The 19,624-nt window shown below is 39.8% G+C and overlaps 1 protein-coding gene across 1 annotated transcript in view; it reads left to right on the forward strand.

Moving 5' to 3' along the window:
• Positions 1-916: 916 nt before the first annotated feature.
• Positions 917-19,624, forward strand: part of DRD4 (dopamine receptor D4) — a 37,282-nt gene continuing 18,574 nt past the window's right edge. Inside the window, exons 1-3 of the mRNA XM_075836950.1 lie at positions 917-1,627; positions 4,178-4,290; positions 7,041-7,615. Of these exons, the coding sequence (XP_075693065.1) occupies positions 1,388-1,627; positions 4,178-4,290; positions 7,041-7,615 (928 nt within the window). The 5' untranslated portion in view covers positions 917-1,387. The remainder of the gene's footprint in view (positions 1,628-4,177; positions 4,291-7,040; positions 7,616-19,624) is intronic.

The following is a 19,624-nucleotide window of genomic DNA, read 5'->3' on the forward strand; positions in this document are numbered from 1 at the left end:
TTTATTCACAATTGGCATCTATATCATAGATGGGTAAACTTGTGAATACTAGTAGTTGCTGATCTTTATCCTTGTGAAGCTCAGCCTGCTTGGAATGTTAAAAATTTTGTTCAACACATGCATGAATAGAGCAGATAAGTCACAGCGGCTTGTGATATTAATGGGATAGCTGGTCTTTACTACTTATTACATTGTAATGTGATGTATGTAGAATAGAGAGTAGAGAATACTTATGGAAACAGTCTATTATCCCCCCTGCCCCTCATTGTCTGCCCTTCAGCTCACACCTTTCACTTCACTTCCAGCAGCTTTACCACTAAACCGTAGCACCCCATTTATACACCCTTGCACCTCCACTGCTACCTTCATTAACCCTTTCTGCGCCATCATTAACTCTATATACTACAACTTAGTTCCAGTTACGAGTAAAATCTACCCTAGATCAAACCATCTCTTTTTCTCATCAACCCTTGCCTTCCTTGGATGCTGCTTCCTTGCAAGATTAACCCCTTAATGTAAAGAGAATTTGGCTTGTTCCCTTAGTAACACACTAGTTATGTTTTGGGTTAAAGCATGCAATAATGATATTCTGGATTACGAGCTGTTGCTGTTGACATGACACTATGTTCAGAAGGTTTTAATGATGTCTGCGTGCTATATATACAGTATGTGTGTTGAACCCAGGTGACAATGCCCATAGACACACAGCAGGCTCCCTCCCTGTGCTGTCACATTCACAGCTCAACTAAGCTGAGCTTTGTGTTGGGATGTGAGCAGTTCCCAGATCGCTGTGCTGATTGGAGCAGCTCCTGGACAAACCCTCTCTACCTTAATCGGCTTTCTTCTCCTGGACGCGACCCACTTGCAAATTAATCACCTTGGGATCATTCAGTTCTTCAGAAGGAGATAAAGAATGCCTCCCCTGCCTACACCAACATCATGATGGGGACCTTTAATGACACGCACCCTTATCCACCAAGACTCTGCACTCTTCATTGTGTTTGACATGTGGACATGTGTCTCCTACAAAGTCAACATCACTGTGCATCAATATATGGTTCCATAAGTTCAACTTTTAAAGACATCTTAAACTCAATATATGTAAGCATTAGTATGTGTAGTTTTTAGGAGCAGAACATCTTGGATAGAGTCATAAAGAATGGATAGAAGTCCTAGAATGGTCTACCAAGCTCTGAATTCAAGGACAAGATACTTATGACCTTACCGATGAGAACATCTCCTACAAAAGTGAGAACAGATGACTTCTCTATGGGAAAAACTGCTCTTTCTAGAAAACAAAGAAAAAAAAAGGAAACTGGTGAAGGTCCGGTCTGGTGTGCGCTCTTCTGCTTTGATGGGACAGTGAGTATAGCACTGCTGGGACGCCATGCTCAAGAACATCTCCAACCAAACTTCTGAGCCCTCAGAAGACACTCATTATAACTTTCTGGCCTTGATCTTCGGGCTCATACTGATTGTATGTATAATCTGTGGAAATGTGTTGGTGTGTCTTAGTGTCTGTACAGAGAAAGCTTTGAAAACCACCACCAACTATTTCATCGTTAGCTTGGCTGTAGCCGACCTTCTCCTGGCTGTATTGGTGCTCCCCCTGTATGTATACACAGAGGTAAGTCTGCAGCTTTATCTATTTCTTAGTAAACCAAAAACAATATGTATTGCTTTATATGGATGCTTTTAATAATATTATATAATGTTAGAAACCTTTCTCTAACAATGTACAAAGTGTGTGGTCTCAAGTCACACACACTAAATATAATATAGATCTTTTCCACAAGTATTATATTCACATATTAACAATTGTCAATGTCATGAGAGACAAGAACTCATTGTTATTCTTGTATTTTTGTGGTACGTATTTCTGGGATATTTATTTTATAAGTATATTTCTTGGAACAAGATAGTATTCTATAATGACATTAGGGGTTAATACAGTAAGCAGTCCCATAAAATATAATCCTATGGATTACATTGCTAGGTTGGGTTATTGTAAGGGGGGGGGGGGAAAAACAGACAAAAGTAGAAAGGACATCTAAACTTTTTGCATGAAAGTTTTACATAGCAAATCTAATGATAGAGTCCAAATTAAAAATACTTGAATGATATTTGTAGAGAAGAACTACAGAATTTGGTTACTGATTTATCATTTTTACTTTTTTAGTTTAGAAGTCAGTCTGTAAACAATGAGTATACACATATATATATGTCCTTGCGAATGTGGAAGTAATAGGAAGAGATACATGGAAAAAGAAATAGTTATATACATAGATATAAGATAGATAGAATAGATTAATGTGAAATAAAGATACGATAGATAGATAGATAGATGGATGGATGGATGGATGGATGGATGGATGGATGGATGGATGGATGGATGGATGGATGGATGGATGGATGGATGGATGGATGGATGGATAGATAGATAGATAGATAGATAGATAGATAGATAGATAGATAGATAGATAGATAGATAGATAGATAGATAGATAGATAGATAGATAGATAGATAGATAGATAGATAGATAGATAGATAGATAATGATAAATTAATATGAAGATAGATAGATAGATAGATAGATAGATAGATAGATAGATAGATAGATAGATAGATAGATAGATAGATAGATAGATAGATAGATAGATAGATAGATAGATAATGATAAATTAATATGAAGATAGATAGATAGATAGATAGATAGATAGATAGATAGATAGATAGATAGATAGATAGATAGATAGATAGATAGATAGATAGATAGATAGATAGATAGATAGATAGATAGATAGATAGATAGATAGATAGATAATGATAAATTAATATGAAGATAGATAGATAGATAGATAGATAGATAGATAGATAGATAGATAGATAGATAGATAGATAGATAGATAGATAGATAGATAGATAGATAATGATAAATTAATATGAAGATAGATAGATAGATAGATAGATAGATAGATAGATAGATAGATAGATAGATAGATAGATAGATAGATGATAGATAGATAGATAGATAGATAGATAGATAGATAGATAGATAGATAGATAGATAGATAGATAGATAGATAGATAGATAGATAGATAGATAATGATAAATTAATATGAAGATAGATAGATAGATGATAGATAGATAGATAGATAGATAGATAGATAGATAGATAGATAGATAGATAGATAGATAGATAGATAGATAGATAGATAGATAGATAGATAGATAGATAGACAATGATAAATTAATATGAAGATAGATGATAGATAGATAGATAGATAGATAGATAGATAGATAGATAGATAGATAGATAGATAGATAGATAGATAGATAGATAGATAGATAGATAGATAGATAGATAGATAGACAATGATAAATAATATGAAGATAGATATAGATAGATAGATAGATAGATAGATAGATAGATAGATAAATTAATATGAAGATAGATAGATAGATAGATAGATAGATAGATAGATAGATAGATAGATAGATAGATAGATAGATAGATAGATAGATAGATAGATAGATAGATAGATAGATAGATAGATAGATAATGATAAATTAATATGAAGATAGATAGATAGATAGATAGATAGATAGATAGATAGATAGATAGATAGATAGATAGATAGATAGATAGATAGATAGATAGATAGATAGATAGATAGATAGATAGATAGATAGACAATGATAAATTAATATGAAGATAGATGATAGATAGATAGATAGATAGATAGATAGATAGATAGATAGATAGATAGATAGATAGATAGATAGATAGATAGATAGATAGATAGATAGATAGATAGAGACAGGAGATAGAATAGAAAGACAGATAGATAGATAGATAGATAGATAGATAGATAGATAGATAGATAGATAGATAGATAGATAGATAGATAGATAGATAGATAGATAGATAGATAGATAGATAGATAGATAGATATGAGATAGATATGAGATAGATAGATAGATAGATAGATAGATAGATAGATAGATAGATAGATAGATAGATAGATAGATAGATAGATAGATAGATAGATAGATAGATAGATAGATGATAGATAGATAGATAGATAGATAGATATGCCTAATGTCATTGCCTGCCATGTACTTTCTTGAATTCTCTTCTGTTTGTCTGTGCTATTCATTGTAATTCCATTGCAGTTTCTAGGAGGGATGTGGAGTCTTAGTCTTATCTTGTGTGACGCCCTCATGACCATGGATGTCATGCTGTGCACTGCCTCCATTTTCAACCTCTGTGCAATCAGTGTGGACAGGTAGGTGATCCTGAGGAGTGAATAATGGACACATAAGACTTGAAGTGACAGGTTTGATGTCCTCTGCATTGTTATTAGATTATTCTCTTACATGTGGTAGTGGCAACTACTAGGAGAATTGATTCATCACCAAAGCGTGAAGCACCAATAATATAATATTTAGAGTGTCAATTTTATCAAAAGGGGAAATAATCAGTGTATCAAAAGACGTAGGTCATCCATGATGTCACTTATAAAGTGGATATTTCTTTCTCATGCTTCAGTGATGTCAGCAGTTATTGGAAAATAATGGTAACTTTAATGAGGCCCTGTCAGTTCTCCTGCATGTGTGTTTCAGTAAATTTTATTCCCCATGAAATGACAATAATGTTGCGCCTTTTCTTAGAACTCTGCATTATGTCATTCCTCTGTTATTCCTCCTGGAAATATATAAATAACCTGACAACAGGACGCTACAATTTTCGTTGTCAATTGGGTGTGTCCCTACACAGTCTGACACTGTCAGCCCAGATTTTGACAGTGTCAGGATATGTAGGGACATATCCCAATGACAAGGAAAAGGATAACACCCAGTAGTCAATGTATTCACAGAATTTCAGGAGTTATAACAGAGGAATTGCACAACACAGAGTTATATGAAAAGTTGCTCCAGAATTGTTATGTTTTGGGTAATGCATGTATTTGCTAAAACAGACATGTCAGGTCATTTGACAGTTCCTTGGTGGGCTGGTTGGTCTTCACTTAGCTTGAGGGCCACTTAAGCCTATATTATTGGGTAATTTTTATTTTGGTTGAAACGTCCTTTACATTGAAGTCACCGGCATCCAAGAAACTATTACTTACTTTCTAAATAAATGACAATCCCTTATGTGACATTTATAAAACTTGGTGAACCCATACAAGGTATATATCTTTTTTACCAGTTGTAATGGAGATAAAATGAAGATAAAATAGGGATGAAAGTGCACAGAATCGAAACATTCTATCATTAGCGAAGTTCTCCCTGGAGGACACATTCGATCTTTGCCCTTTACTTAAGATTTCTACTTGTACTGTATCTATTTCAAGTGCCAAGACTGTCCATATGGAGAACATAAAGCCACTTTTCCCTTGATTTCTGGTTCGCGTCTAGGCCATTCAATCTTTAATCTGTTCTGATCTCTTAGTAACTATGAAAAGGATTTATAGAAAAAGAACAAACCAGCTGATGTACTTACATTACTTTCTTAAATAGAATGAGCACTGATATCGTTCTAAAGATGAGATTATGCTTTGAAGTTATCAGAGGATTTTTCCTCGTATTGAGGAATTCAACAGTTGCTCTCAGACATATCTGCAGGTAGCAAGTTCTGGTGAGAAGTAATAGAAACTCATTTAAGAGAAGAGTCAAAAGTTTCCTGATCACATCCCAGTCGATAGCTCGACTTCTTGACACAAAACCTTATTCAGTCAAAGGACAATTTTGTAAGCGCCAATTTTGTAAGCCAGATAACAGATAAGAAAACAAAGTAAGGAGAAACTTAAAGGGGTTGTCCAGGTTAGGGGCTGTTTTTTTATACTGATGACCTATCCATAGGAAAATCTGAATATAATGATCAAAAAGGAGGAGAGAAACACCCAGTTGTGGAGTTTTCCTACACCAGTTAGCCAAAATATGAACATAAAGGCTATTATTTACACTAGAGGAGGTCATTTAGATTCTAATTTCAAGCCAAGTCAAGATTTTAATGCATAAAGAAGGAATGTATCAGTGCTAAACCGGATTTGAGAATATCTTGCTTAGATTTCATGATGAAAAACCTTAAAGGGGTTGTCCTGGATTTAAAAAAACATGGTCTGTTTTTTTCCAGAAACAGCGCCACTCTTGTTCATGGCTGTGTCTGGTATTTCAACTAATCAAAACAGAAGTGGCGTTGTTTCTGGAAAGAAAGCAGATCGTTTCTCCTAATCTCAGGTTCCTTTGTAGAACAAGTTGCATAAATAGAGATTCCCTAAAACAATGTTATTATGAGAATCTGACGGTTTATCAGCAGGAACATTCAGGTAGTATATACTTATATATATAAATATAGGGTCTTGGGGAATTTCATGTCCTCGGCTTTTTCCCAAAGTTGCACTTACGGTTATAGATAATTTGTCGTTCATGTAGATTGACTTCATAGGTGAATTTACTAATCTTTTGGCCAGTATGAGTTCTTACATCGGCGAGTGTAATTTGTATCTGCACACCACTAAAAAGTCTTGGTGTTTGCATATGACAATGAGAACAGTATAAAGATGCTGGGATGACTGTCTATTTGACCTCATTTATATCTATTATATGTGTATGGTCAGCCACTAAAATGATTTTGTGCACTCTAAATTCTCATGGTGAACAGTGCAAAATTCATAACCCCACAAAAAAATAAGGCCGAATTGCTGTTTTTTCCACCCAGAAAGAGTTTACAAAATGAATCAATAATTTATATATACACCAAAATGGTGCCATTAAAAAATAAAACGTATTCCGCATAAACAAGTCCTCATACAGCTACGTTGATGGAAAAACAGAAAAGTTATGGCCCTCGGAATGCAGCGATGCAAAAACAAAAAAATCGGGGTTAAATACATTTTAATATGTAATAGTGATCAACTAAGTAATGCATGCCTGAAAGAAAACAATCATTTCTTTACATTCCCTTGTCCTATCCAAAGTTTATGCGTTATACTAATTCAATTTCCATCATGTAATATTCTTCTCCATTATTCAGGTTCATAGCTGTGTTCATCCCGCTCAACTACAACAGGCGGCAAGTGGATAATCGGCAATTGTTCCTGATCTCAACTACTTGGATTTTTGCCTTTGCTGTGGCTTCTCCAGTCATTTTTGGACTTAATAATGTTAAAGACCGGGATCCCACTGAGTGTAAACTAGAAGACAACAATTATGTGGTTTACTCCTCTGTTTGTTCCTTCTTTATACCATGTCCTATAATGGTAGTTCTTTATTGCGCCATGTTTTACGGTCTCCGAAAATGGGAAGAAACCAGAAAGGCCAAGTTACGGAGTCACATGTCCCCAAGACGTAAGCCACCAAGCCAAACTCTTATATTTGATAGGATAGATAGGATAGATCGAAGCCCTACTAACAGCAAGCTGGATGAACTTCATTTATATGACCAGCCAGACTGTCCGTTTTCCAAAGCTTATGTAGACAATGGACATGGTATACAGGCTGTTGCCTACCCCCACCTCAAATCCTCATCAAACATGGAGCCGGAAAGGAAGCATACCAAGATCAATGGGCGTGAAAGAAAAGCTATGAGGGTTCTCCCAGTTGTTGTTGGTAAGTTAAGTCATTTTACTGTTGAGTAATCAAAACCGCTAGATTATTTCATTATTATTATAAGGCAATGCCGCTCGCATCCTATAAAAATCCATTGAGTCGAGCAATAACTGTGACTCAATGGCGGAGATTTCTCAAAACTAGTGCAAGTGACTCTCATTTTTCAGACACCCTTTTGAAATGAAAGTAGAAACCTGATTGGTTGTTATGTTCAACTACTTCATTTTTCCTTTGCACCAGTTTTGATAGATCTCCGCCAATATGTTTGTTGACTGTGTCTAAAGAGTGACAATGTGGGGAACTCCGCGTGAGAAGTTAAATTTTTGCTAGGGGCTAATTTTTTAGATCAGGGTAGGAGTAGAAGCAGGAGAAAGAGAGATGTAGTGTAATATGACACAAAGGAATAGTGAAGGGGTGAAATAAGAGGAAGGTGTTATGTTGTAGAAACAAGACATTTTTGGCGGGAAAATAGGCTGCTGTGATTGGGTAAGGTGTGTAAGTCAGGGTTACCAGTATAAATGAGGTTGCCAGGTTAGGGGTCAGCAGCAAAATTTTTGTTCCTACTCTCAGATGACATAACCATACCTCCCAACTTTTGAATTTGGAAAAGAGGGACATTTTTAAGCCACGCCCCTTACCACCACCAATATCCCTCATAAACACATCAAATCACAGCCAAATCCTTCTTCAAATAACAAGATCATATACTCACTGCAGATCTCTAGACTTACAAAAAAAAATATGGATATCACCAATATAATATTTTAGGTTATATTGTCATTATGTTACTTTTCCTACACTGTAGAAAGCGCCACACACATCCCCCCTGTAGATAGCTCCACACACAGCCCCCCTGTAGATAGCACCACACACAGCCCCCCTGTAGATAGCGCCACACACAGCCCCCCTGTAGATAGCGCCACACACAGCTCCCCTGTAGATAGCCCCACACACAGCCCCACTGTAGATAGCTCAACACACAGCCCATCTACAGAAAGCGCCACACACAGCCCCCTTTTGTACATAGCACCACACAACCCCCTCCCCCTTGTACATAGTGCCACACAACCACCCTTCCCCCTTGTACATAATGCCACACAACCCCCCTCCCCCTTGTAAATAGTGCCACACAACCCCCTTATACTTTGTGCCACAATGCCGCCAGAGCGATAGAGGTAGCCTACTGCTGTCACTCGCCACTCTGCTTCGACGTCTCTCACCGTCAGGAGAATGCAGGAGGTCTTGAAGCGGCGTTCTCACTGGTGTCGATGCCGGCCCGGGAGTGGACCAGACCTGTCACCTGACATGTCACCTGACCGGTGAGGTCAGATGACAGGTCAGCTGACTGGACTGGTCCACTCCCGGGCCGGCATCGATCCCAGTCAGAACACCGCCACAAGACTCCTGCCTTCTTCTGATGCTGATCGCTGCTGCAGTCGTCTGGCATGCAGGGCACCTGTCAGCAGCGATCAGCTGTTTTGATACAGCTGCAGCACCCAGTGGGACATTTTGCGGACCGCCCGGGTTGGCGGGACAACAGTGAGAAATTGGGACTGTCCCGCCGGATCCGAGACGGTTGGGAGCTATGCATAACAACATTTACAATAATTTATTAAAATGAATGAATGCAATTCCTTTCTTTGGATGGCGATGTCGGTCTCATAGATCTATACGTAAGACACCATCAAAATAAAGTCATGTCTAATGAGATTGTCCATCTGTATTACGTCAACTGATCACATGATGCTCATATTTGACCATGAAATTAACTTCTAGGCCGGGTGTATCCTACGGCCATATTTCACTATTGACAGCAACAAACATGCAGAGAAGCCTGTGGTTTCATTACAGTTTAATAAAAACGCTGACAAGGAGGAAAACAAATCTGCATATTGTTATAGACCTTTTATTATTCCAGTTAAGCCTATTGCCCTTTGCTAAAATATGCCTCCATGCAAACTCCGACTTCTATAGGACTGTACTTTAGGTCTGCATGCCACAAACATAGGATGTTGTATTATGGAGCTGTTCTTCCCATAACCTCGCAATACAGCAGGACACAGAGTGACTACTGCTCCATTATAAGGGGCCGCAGGGACTCTGTGTGCCACCATACAGCCTCTTGGATATGGCTCTGTCATGGGCATGAGGGCTAATTCTATTTTGGGAGGAATAGGGCTGTTGCAGAATAGTGATCATGTAACCAAATATTCATTCACACTACAGTGAAAAAAAACGGGCATTAAAATCTGATCAACTGTCAGTTTTTTATGGCCATTTTGCATCAGTGTGTCTCCAAATTTTCATCCATTTCCAGTTCGTCTGTCCATTTTTAATCGCCGTTTGACATCCGTTTTGCATCCGTTTTTCATGGCCATTAAAAAAAAACTGAATTTCATTTGTTAGGGCCCATGCACACGAACATGCTTTTGTGGCCACAATTCCCCCGAAAATCCATGAGAGGATTGCGGCCCCATTCATTCCTATGGGGCATGCACACAACCGTGGTTTCCACGGTCCGTGCATGGCCCAGAAGCCTGGACCACAGAAAGAATGGGCATGTCTTATTACGGCCGTGTTCTGCGGTCCAGGCTCATAGGAAATAATGGACGCGGCCATGTGCACGGCCCGCGATTTGCGGGTGGCTCGCGGGTGACCTTTCCGCTGACCCGAAAATCACGGCCGTGCACATGGCTACAGTCCTGTGCATGAGGCCTTAGGCTTTTTTTTGTCCCAACCCCCTGAAAACACCCAAAGGACGGTCACATGTTCACCTAGACACCATTTACAGCCCCCTGTAGATGATGCCACACAGCCCCCCTGTATATGATGCCCCACAGCCTCCCTGTACATGATGCAACACAGCCCCTCTGCATATGATGCCACACAGCCTCCCTGTAGATGATGCCACACAGCCCCGATGTAGATGATGCCACACAGCCCCAATGTAGATGATGCCACACAGCCCCCCTGTATATGATGCCCCACAGCCTCCCTGTATATGATGCCACATAGCCCCTCTGCATATGATGCCACACAGCCTCCCTGTAGATGATGCCACACAGCCCCGATGTAAATGATGCCACACAGCCCCGATGTAAATGATGCCACACAGCCCCCTTGTATATGATGCCCCACAGCGTCCCTGTATATTCCACACAGATTCCCTGTAGATGATGCCACACAGCTCCAATGTAGATCATGCCACACCGCCCCCCTGTATTTGATGCCACACAGCCTCCCTGTATATGATGCCTCAAAGCCTCCCTGTAGGCTATGCCACACACACCTCTCCAGAGAAACCACCACAGCCTCCCCGATCCTCCCTGTAGTAATTTTCTGGGACTGTCCCGGAAAATTCGCTACAGTTGACAACTATGTACAATGCCCCTATACTAGCGCCACACTACCCTTGTAGTGTGCGCAACAACACCCAACATTTATTAATAAACTTCCGGCTGACTACCCTACACACTCACCGATGCAGCGCCATCTTCTTCAGGTGTGGTCTCTAGTCTTCACAGGTTCTGCGAAGGCCGATACCCAGCAAGGGTACCAATAGTTCCCTTGCCTCTAGAATCCCCATGTCACAGTTCCTTTTTAACGGTTGTTACATGTATTGACGGCCGTTAAAAACGGGTCCATTGACATCTATGGGGGCCGTCTGGCCGTGAAAACGGCCAAAAATAGGACATGTCCTATTTTTTGACGGCCAATATTCATGCGCCGTTAAAAAAACGGCCGTGTGAATACACCCATAGAACATCATTGTTCTGAAAACGACCGTGTGACGGCGGTTCAAAAAAACTACCGTTTTTAACTGTGAATGTAGCCTTACATACATAAAAACATACATAAAAACACATACATAGCCTTACATACATAAAAACACATACATACATACATACATACATACATAAAAACACTTACATAGCCTTACATACATAAAACATACATAAAAACACATACATAAAAACATACATAAAAACACATACAAACATACATAAAAACACGTTTGCTAAAGTTTAACTTTTCTCAGATTAAATCTACATAATTTACTGCATTTGTTATTAGATAAGCATCAGGTCATTTTTTAAGTGCTGACATAGTATCTGTCATTACTACCTCTCAGGGTAGGGCATTCAGTAGTTTAGCTACTCTAACTGTAAAGAACCCTTTCCTATATTAATGTTTGAATCGCCTTTCCTCCACATGTAAAGAATGTCTCCTGGTCCTTTGTACAGTTCTTTGAATGAATAAATAATGTGCCAGTTCTTTGTATTGACTACACATTTTTTTGTTTCTACTACCAAATTTCTAGCCTCTCATTATAAGAGAGACTTCCCAACCCATCTAACAATCTAGTCACCCACCTTGAAATCTCTCTACCTCTCTTTAGCCTTTTTACAATGAGGAGCCCAAAACTGAATCCCATATTTGAGATGTGTCTTCCAAGGGTTTTATAGATGGATCACAGGTTTTTGTCTCTTTTCTTAAACACCCTAAAATCCTATTTGCTTTTGCAGCTGCTTCTTGACATTGAGTTCTGCTGCTTAGCTTACTTGTAATCAAAATACCCCAAGCCCTTCTATTGTTCTGTTATCCCTAGTTTTATTTATTTTAATATATATGTAGTAATACTATTGATGTGGCCTACGTGCACAATATCACTGAAAACTGACTGGAGTTTGTGAACGTGCACATCAAGTTGGCCAAAGGGCTCTGTTCAGACGAGTCCAAGTTTTTTATATTTGGCAATTCTGGCAGAAGATAAGTTAAATTTCATCTCTTAAGAGCCACGCATGTAACCTGTGCTACATGTCACCCACGGAGTGTGCACAATAGCTATTTTTTCACATCATATGGTACTGGTCATTTGACGTTCATCAGCAGGTTAGTGAATTTTGTCGTGTTCAAGAATGTCCTATATGATATTAACAAGGTGATCAGGTCACTGTGTCCAGGGTCATCTCCTGATAAATTATATTGAGAAGATTTTGTTTATCTGTTTTTTATACTTTTCAAGCATATAAAATACTTCTGTAATCCAACCAAATTTTGGAAAAAGTATAAAAAATACTGAACACTTAGTAGTTCATAGGAAATGTGTGCTAGTACCAGAACCATTAAAAAACAGCAGATCATAATATGCTTTCCTTTTATTTTGTGTCTTGGGTCAAGCATTGGACAAGTGTCATTTACTGTCAAGGTTTACACTTTAGGAGATGAGAAAGTAATTTTGTGGTGTCCACCAGAAGCCAGCTGTTTAGACAGACACCTGCTTAGCACAGATTGCATTTTGGGAAACAGACGCCCTTCCAGATGGCAGTGAAGGGTGACACACCAGAGCTTATTAAAGCCAATGATGCTCTGCAGATGACTGTGTGTAAATGGATTAGTGTGACCCTTTGCTTACTACAGTAGGCAATGAATGTAAACTTCACATATATAGAGAGTAGATGTTATGTGATTGTATTAGACATATAGGAACTGTAATATAGAGGTCTATACTTTAATCACTCCTATATTTTATGTTAGATAAAATTTCAAGTGTCATAAAAATGTAGCTCTAGACAGTGTGTACTTTTTGAAAATACCAGAGCAGAGTGGAAATGGAAAAAGTGCGGAGAGATCAAGTGCGGACAGATCAAGAGCTTAGATAGTTCAAGCCTTTACTTTAATGGACAACTAAAAAATAAAGAAGCTGTGCTGCATAAAGAAAACCTATTGCAGACAACGGGGGAAATATAATAAGACTGGCCAGTCTTAAACTAATGTGAGTCGGTGGAAAATGCACCAAGTATATTACGAGGTGAACATCTCTTAATATATTTGATGCATCTTTTGCTATCCGACAGAAATCTAAATCTACTCCTGCTATAAGGAGGTGTAGATCTGCGCCATAACTTACCCAGTTTCTGGTATTAGTTATGATAAATTTGTTGTTTTGGTGGAGACCCTGCTCCTTTGGCTAAGCACGAACCTTTGTCTCGCAAATTTTAGCGCAACTATAGCGTGCACTAAAATATGTAACTTTTTTACACCAGAAACCTGACGTAAATCTTTTGATATATTTCCCCCAAATATATATATATATATATAACATCAGCATTGTGAGACTAGACATGGACCGCACATCCACAATATAAACTTTGATCTATCGCGGCTAGGCATAATTTATAAACATGAACATGAGGTTCTTTGTTAACATTTTGAACAAACTGTATAAGCCCACTTGCCACTTCACGGCGACCTCTTTTAAAGTGGGTCCCTACTCTATCGTTTGCAGCACCGCATGGTGGCCACTGCAGCATCGCTCCTGCAGAGGGAGCGACCCAGAGGCCCAAAAGCGCCCATATCATATATATTTGTGTCCAAGACCCCTGATGATGCCACAGATGTGGCAAAACATGTTGGGGGGGGGGGGGCGGTTCAATAGAGGAGTTTGTCGTGTATTTCAATATACACTGTGTCACCAATGTGAATATCTATTGAGGGTTGGGAATCTGGTTCCCTATATCCTCACTAATATATGATGTTTGAAGCAAGATATATCACCACATAAATGTATTGCAAAATCATGTACAGCTAATAAAGTTTTGTTTTATGGCCTTCTAGTGAAGGGCTTTAGGCACTTTTAAGAATTTATTTAGTTGCCTACATCTCCGCACTTCAGTGCTGGGGACATACAGGCATCCTCTCTTGAAACTCTAGAAGTTGAAGTGCTGTTGCCACTGTGGTCACCTTCACTATTTCGACACCCAAATAAATTTGATGTTAAAAGCTGCTAAGAGAGCTCTGCACAATTTTGGTTGCTCTCAATTTTTTTTGGGTTCAATCTCAATCATCACTGTTCTATAAGGATACCGAATGTTCCTGATGGCTCACACACGATGTGTGATCAATGTAATCATTTTCTTCTAGATAGGTCATAACAAGCATCATCCAATTGGTCAGAGAAAGAGTACCCATTATATCTGGGCACATAATATATGTAGGCACATTCACAATGCTCATTTGGGTAATTTTTGCTGGAGACTGAACCAACTGACGCTTTAACCCCCAAGCTTTCTCAACAGAGATCTATAGGTACCAGGGTTATTGGATATGGCTGTCTAATCTGGGTGACATAACCACAGTAGTAGTGAGCAGTACATAAAATAAAATAACTGACGGGTCTGTATTTAAGGTAACGCAAAGGACATGGCTGACCCTGTTAAGGAAAACTTTTTCGTTAATTATGTATGGCAAGTTTTATCCCCTTTCGACAAAACTGCAAAACTGTATGCCCGGTATTATGAATTAATCAGTCATGGTATATTAAGAAAAATCTTCATCAATAGTTATGACCATGTGTGGTGTGGAATGGTGGTGATGAGATGTGTGGGGTGTTCCTCTGGATTTACTCACGTTATACAGTGTTTGCTTCACATTACCAGACTTGCTAGCCTCCAGCATCTGAATTGTAGTTCATGAAATCCCCTGTTACTGCTAATAGCAGTGACACAATTTCTATAGCAATATTTCATTCATCATGTTGGAGTAATTCTTCCAGGCACAGGCTACAGTTAGAGTCTTGTGTCCATTCATGATAACTAAAACTAATTTAATCTGGTTTGTGACGCAGAGATTTTGATATTCTTCCAATTTATTGTAATTTGATTACTTTGCTGCCAATCCTCGAATGCAGGATGTTTCTTTTCGATAAAATGGTTTTCTCTGATGAATTATTTATTCTGAGTTTATTTTTTCGGTTTATTCAAATTTATTTTTTGGACTATAATGCATGCCAGACTATAAGACTCAAGTTCAGACAACAGAAAGAAAGGAAGAAAATATTTCAAACTAATTTCCGACTGGTGGTCCAGGTCTAGTGGTCCAGTTTCCTTCCATGGTCTAGGTAAGTGAAGGTTTTAATGTCTGCCACCCTGGTGATCTAGGGTAGTGTAGGTTTTAATGCCAGTTTCCCCCAATGGTCTAGGGTAGTGGAGGTTTTCATGTCTCCTTCCCTGGTGGTCTAGGGTAGTGGAGGTTTTCATGTCTGCCTCCCTGGTGGTCTAGGGTAGTGAAGTTTCTAATGTCTGCCTCCCTGGTGGTCTAGGGTAGTGGAGTTATTAATGTCTGCTTACCTGGTCAGCTAGTGTAAAGGAGGGGTTAATGCTTGCTTGCCAGGGTATCTAGGGTAAAGTAAGAGTTGATGACCACTTCCCTGCTTACCTAGTGTAGTGAGGGGGTTAATACCTGTTATCCAATGGTTTACTCACCTCCCCAGTCTCCAGCAATTTCTCTTGTCATGATCAGCTACTATTGCTACCCTGCAGCGATCACAGAGATCAGAATTGTGTAGGGACAGAGGGGTCTGTGATTGAACCGCCTCCACAGTTCTCTTTGTGATCAGGTAGAGTACTTCATGAGCACTCTGTCTGTTCATTAAAGAATTGTTCAGGGGATTTAGTGCCACCAGACCCCCCTGAGTTCAGACTCTATAATTTTATATTTTCTGAAAAATACGATATATCACACAAGGTAGCACAGTTTTTTTCATGTTTTTTACTTCATTACTAGTTTAAGTCCTTATTTAATGAAAAATAAATAAATACAATATTACCCAGTGTTCCTCTTTCTTGTGGCACAATAGACTGGACTACCTCTGCCCATGCCTTCTGTTCACTAGACTGTGCTACTGTCTAATAGTTGACTGAAGCAGAGTCTTTTAAAATGGTATAGACGACTGCTTCCAACTACGTCAAATGTGGTGGAGCAGTAGTCTTAAGCAGGGTTTCTCAAACTTTTTCTACTAGGACCTCACCAGACACAAACATGGTTATGCCTGGGCCTCACCACCCGTTTTTGCAGTCTATGTCAAAGTTAAAAATACTGCTCAATTCACCTTTCACTTGTCTCCTGAACCCAGTATATAATTATAATAGGCACAAACACACTCAATAATATTGCTAAACCAGATATTGGTGCAGCCAGAGAAAGTACTATGCAGCTTATAATCATTCCTGTGAAGAGTGTCTCTCTAGCTGCACCTTACTAACAACTGGTCAGAGCCTCACTGTCTCTGTTGAGACCCACCTCACGTTAGAGGAGCACCAGTCTAAAGAAACGGACGACTGTTGTAATTACGAAAATAAAATGTCAGGGCCAGGGGTGTGCTGGCGGGGCATGTGCCCTGGGTACTGGGTGCCAGGGGCGATGCCAACAAGCTACTCTGCCTTGGTATTATATTTAGATACAGGGCTAGAGCAGCAAACTCAATCTTTCCCCGGTTGAAGGAAAATCTAGCTACTATGGAAATAGCCAAGAGTTGCCTGGCTGCTAAAGAAAATTAAACTGGCTCCCTCCCTGGAGTGATTAAACTGGCTCCAAATTTCTACAGTCATTTGTCCATCTTCCTCTACATGTAGGTCTTAGTTACCTCTGGTTATAGGGAAGCTCAGTAGCAACCAATATGTCTGCCATTAAAGCTCTGATACATGTTTAGGCCAGCTTTTTAAGACTGCTCAATAACAAGTCTGCCTAGTGATGGAGTGATTGTGACTTATTACTGCTGCTTCGTTTCATTTTCTGTGGTTTCCTTTATTATTGTTGGGAAATGTTTCCAACACTTCACTATTGTGTGGGGGCCATTAGTGCAGGGGTCAGCAACCAATCGATTTTGATCGATAAGTCAATTAGAGATGGGTGCAGATTAGATCATTGGTAGTTCATCAAGTACTGGAGAATAAGGTTTGTTAATGAGGCCACTTTAGTGGCACTTTTAATAGAGGCACATTGGTAGCATTATTGAAGGAGGTACTGCGCCTGCACTGTAAATAGGAGCACTGTGGTGACATTATTATAGGAGGCACTGTGCTTGCACTGTAAATTGGAGCGCTGTGGTGGCATTGTTATAGGAGGCACTGTGGTTACAATGTAAACAGGAGCACTGTGGTGGCATTATTATAGAAGGCACTGTGCTTGCACTGTAAATAGGAGCGCTGTGGTGGCATTATTTTAGGAGGCACTGTGGTTGCATTGAAAATAGGAGCGCTGTGGTGGCATTATTATAGGAGGCACTGTGGTTGCACCGTTAATAGGGGCACTGTGGTAGCATTATTATAGGAGGCACTGTGGTTGCACTGTGCATAGGGTTGCTGTGGTGTCATTATAGAAGGCACTGTGGTTGCACTGTAAATAAGAGCGCTGTGGTGGCATTATTATAGGAGGCACTGTGATTGCACTGTAAATAAGAGCGCTGTGGTGGCATTATTATAGGAGGCACTGTGGTTGCACTGTAAATAAGAGCGCTGTGGTGGCATTATTATAGGAGGCACTGTGGTTGCACTGTAAATAGGAGTGCTCTGGTGGCATTATTATAGGAGGCACTGTGGTTACACTGTTAATAGGGGCACAGTGGTAGAATTATTATAGGAGGCACTGTGGTTGCACTGTGAATAGGGTCGCTGTGGTGTCATTATTATAGGAGGCACAGTGGTTGTACTGTAAATAGGAGCGCTGTGGCGGAATTATTATAAAAGGCACTGTGGTTGCACTGTAAGAGCACTGTGGTGGCATTATTATAGGAGGCACTGTGGTTGCACTGTTAATAGGAGCGCTGTGGTGGCATTACTATAAGAGGCATTGTTGTTGCACTGTAAATAGCGCTGTGGTGGCATTATTATAGGAGGCACTGTGGTTACACTGTTAATAGGAGCTCTGTAATGGCATTATTATAGGAGGTACTGTGGTTGCACTGTTAATAGGGTCACTGTGGTAGCATTATTATAGAAGGCACTGTGGTTGCACTGTGAATAGAAGCACTGCGGTGGCATTATTATAGGAGGCACTGTGGTTGCACTGTAAATAAGAGCGCTGTGGTGGCATTATTATAGGAGGCACTGTGGTTGCACTGTAAATAAGAGCGCTGTGGTGGCATTATTATAGGAGGCACTGTGGTTGCACTGTAAATAGGAGTGCTCTTGTGGCATTATTATAGGAGGCACTGTGGTTACACTGTTAATAGGGGCACAGTGGTAGAATTATTATAGGAGGCACTGTGGTTGCACTGTGAATAGGGTCGCTGTGGTGTCATTATTATAGGAGACACAGTGGTTGTACTGTAAATAGGAGCGCTGTGGCGGAATTATTATAGAAGGCACTGTGGTTGCACTGTAAGAGCACTGTGGTGGCATTATTATAGGAGGCACTGTGGTTGCACTGTTAATAGGAGTGCTGTGGTGGCATTATTATAGGAGGCACTGTGGTTGCACTGATAATAGGAGCGCTGTGGTTGCACTGTAAATAGCGCTGTGGTGGCACTATTATAGGAGGCACTGTGCTTGCACTGAAAATAGGAGCACTGTGGTGGCATTATGATAGGAGGCACTGTGGTTGCACTGTTAACTGGGGCACTATAATAGAATTATAATAGGAGGCACTTTGCTTGCACTGTAAATAGGAGCGCTGTGGTGGCATTATTATAGAAGCCACTGTGGTTGCACTGTAAATAAGAGCACTGTGGTGGCATTATTAAAGGAGGCACTGTGGTTGCACTGTTAATAGGAGCGCTGTGGTGGCATTACTATAAGAGGCATTGTTGTTGCACTGTAAATAGCGCTGTGGTGGCATTATTATAGGAGGCACTGTGGTTACACTGTTAATAGGAGCGCTGTAATGGCATTATTATAGGAGGCACTGTGGTTGCACTGTTAATAGGGTCACTGTGGTAGCATTATTATAGAAGGCACTGTGGTTGCACTGTGAATAGAAGCACTGTGGTGGCATTATTATAGGAGGCGCTGTGGTTGCCCTGTAAATAAGAGCGCTGTGGTGGCATTATTATAGGAGGCATTGTGATTGCACTGTAAATAGTGCTGTGGTGGCATTATTATAGGAGGCACTGTGCTTGCACTGTAAATAGGAGCTCTGTGGTTGCACTGTTAATAGGAGCGCTGTCGTGGCATTATTATAGAAGGCATTGTGGTTGCATTGTAAATAGTGCTGTGGTGGCATTATTATAGG

Source organism: Rhinoderma darwinii, chromosome 9, assembly GCF_050947455.1.
Source record: "Rhinoderma darwinii isolate aRhiDar2 chromosome 9, aRhiDar2.hap1, whole genome shotgun sequence".
Classification (NCBI taxonomy): Eukaryota; Metazoa; Chordata; class Amphibia; order Anura; family Rhinodermatidae; genus Rhinoderma; species Rhinoderma darwinii.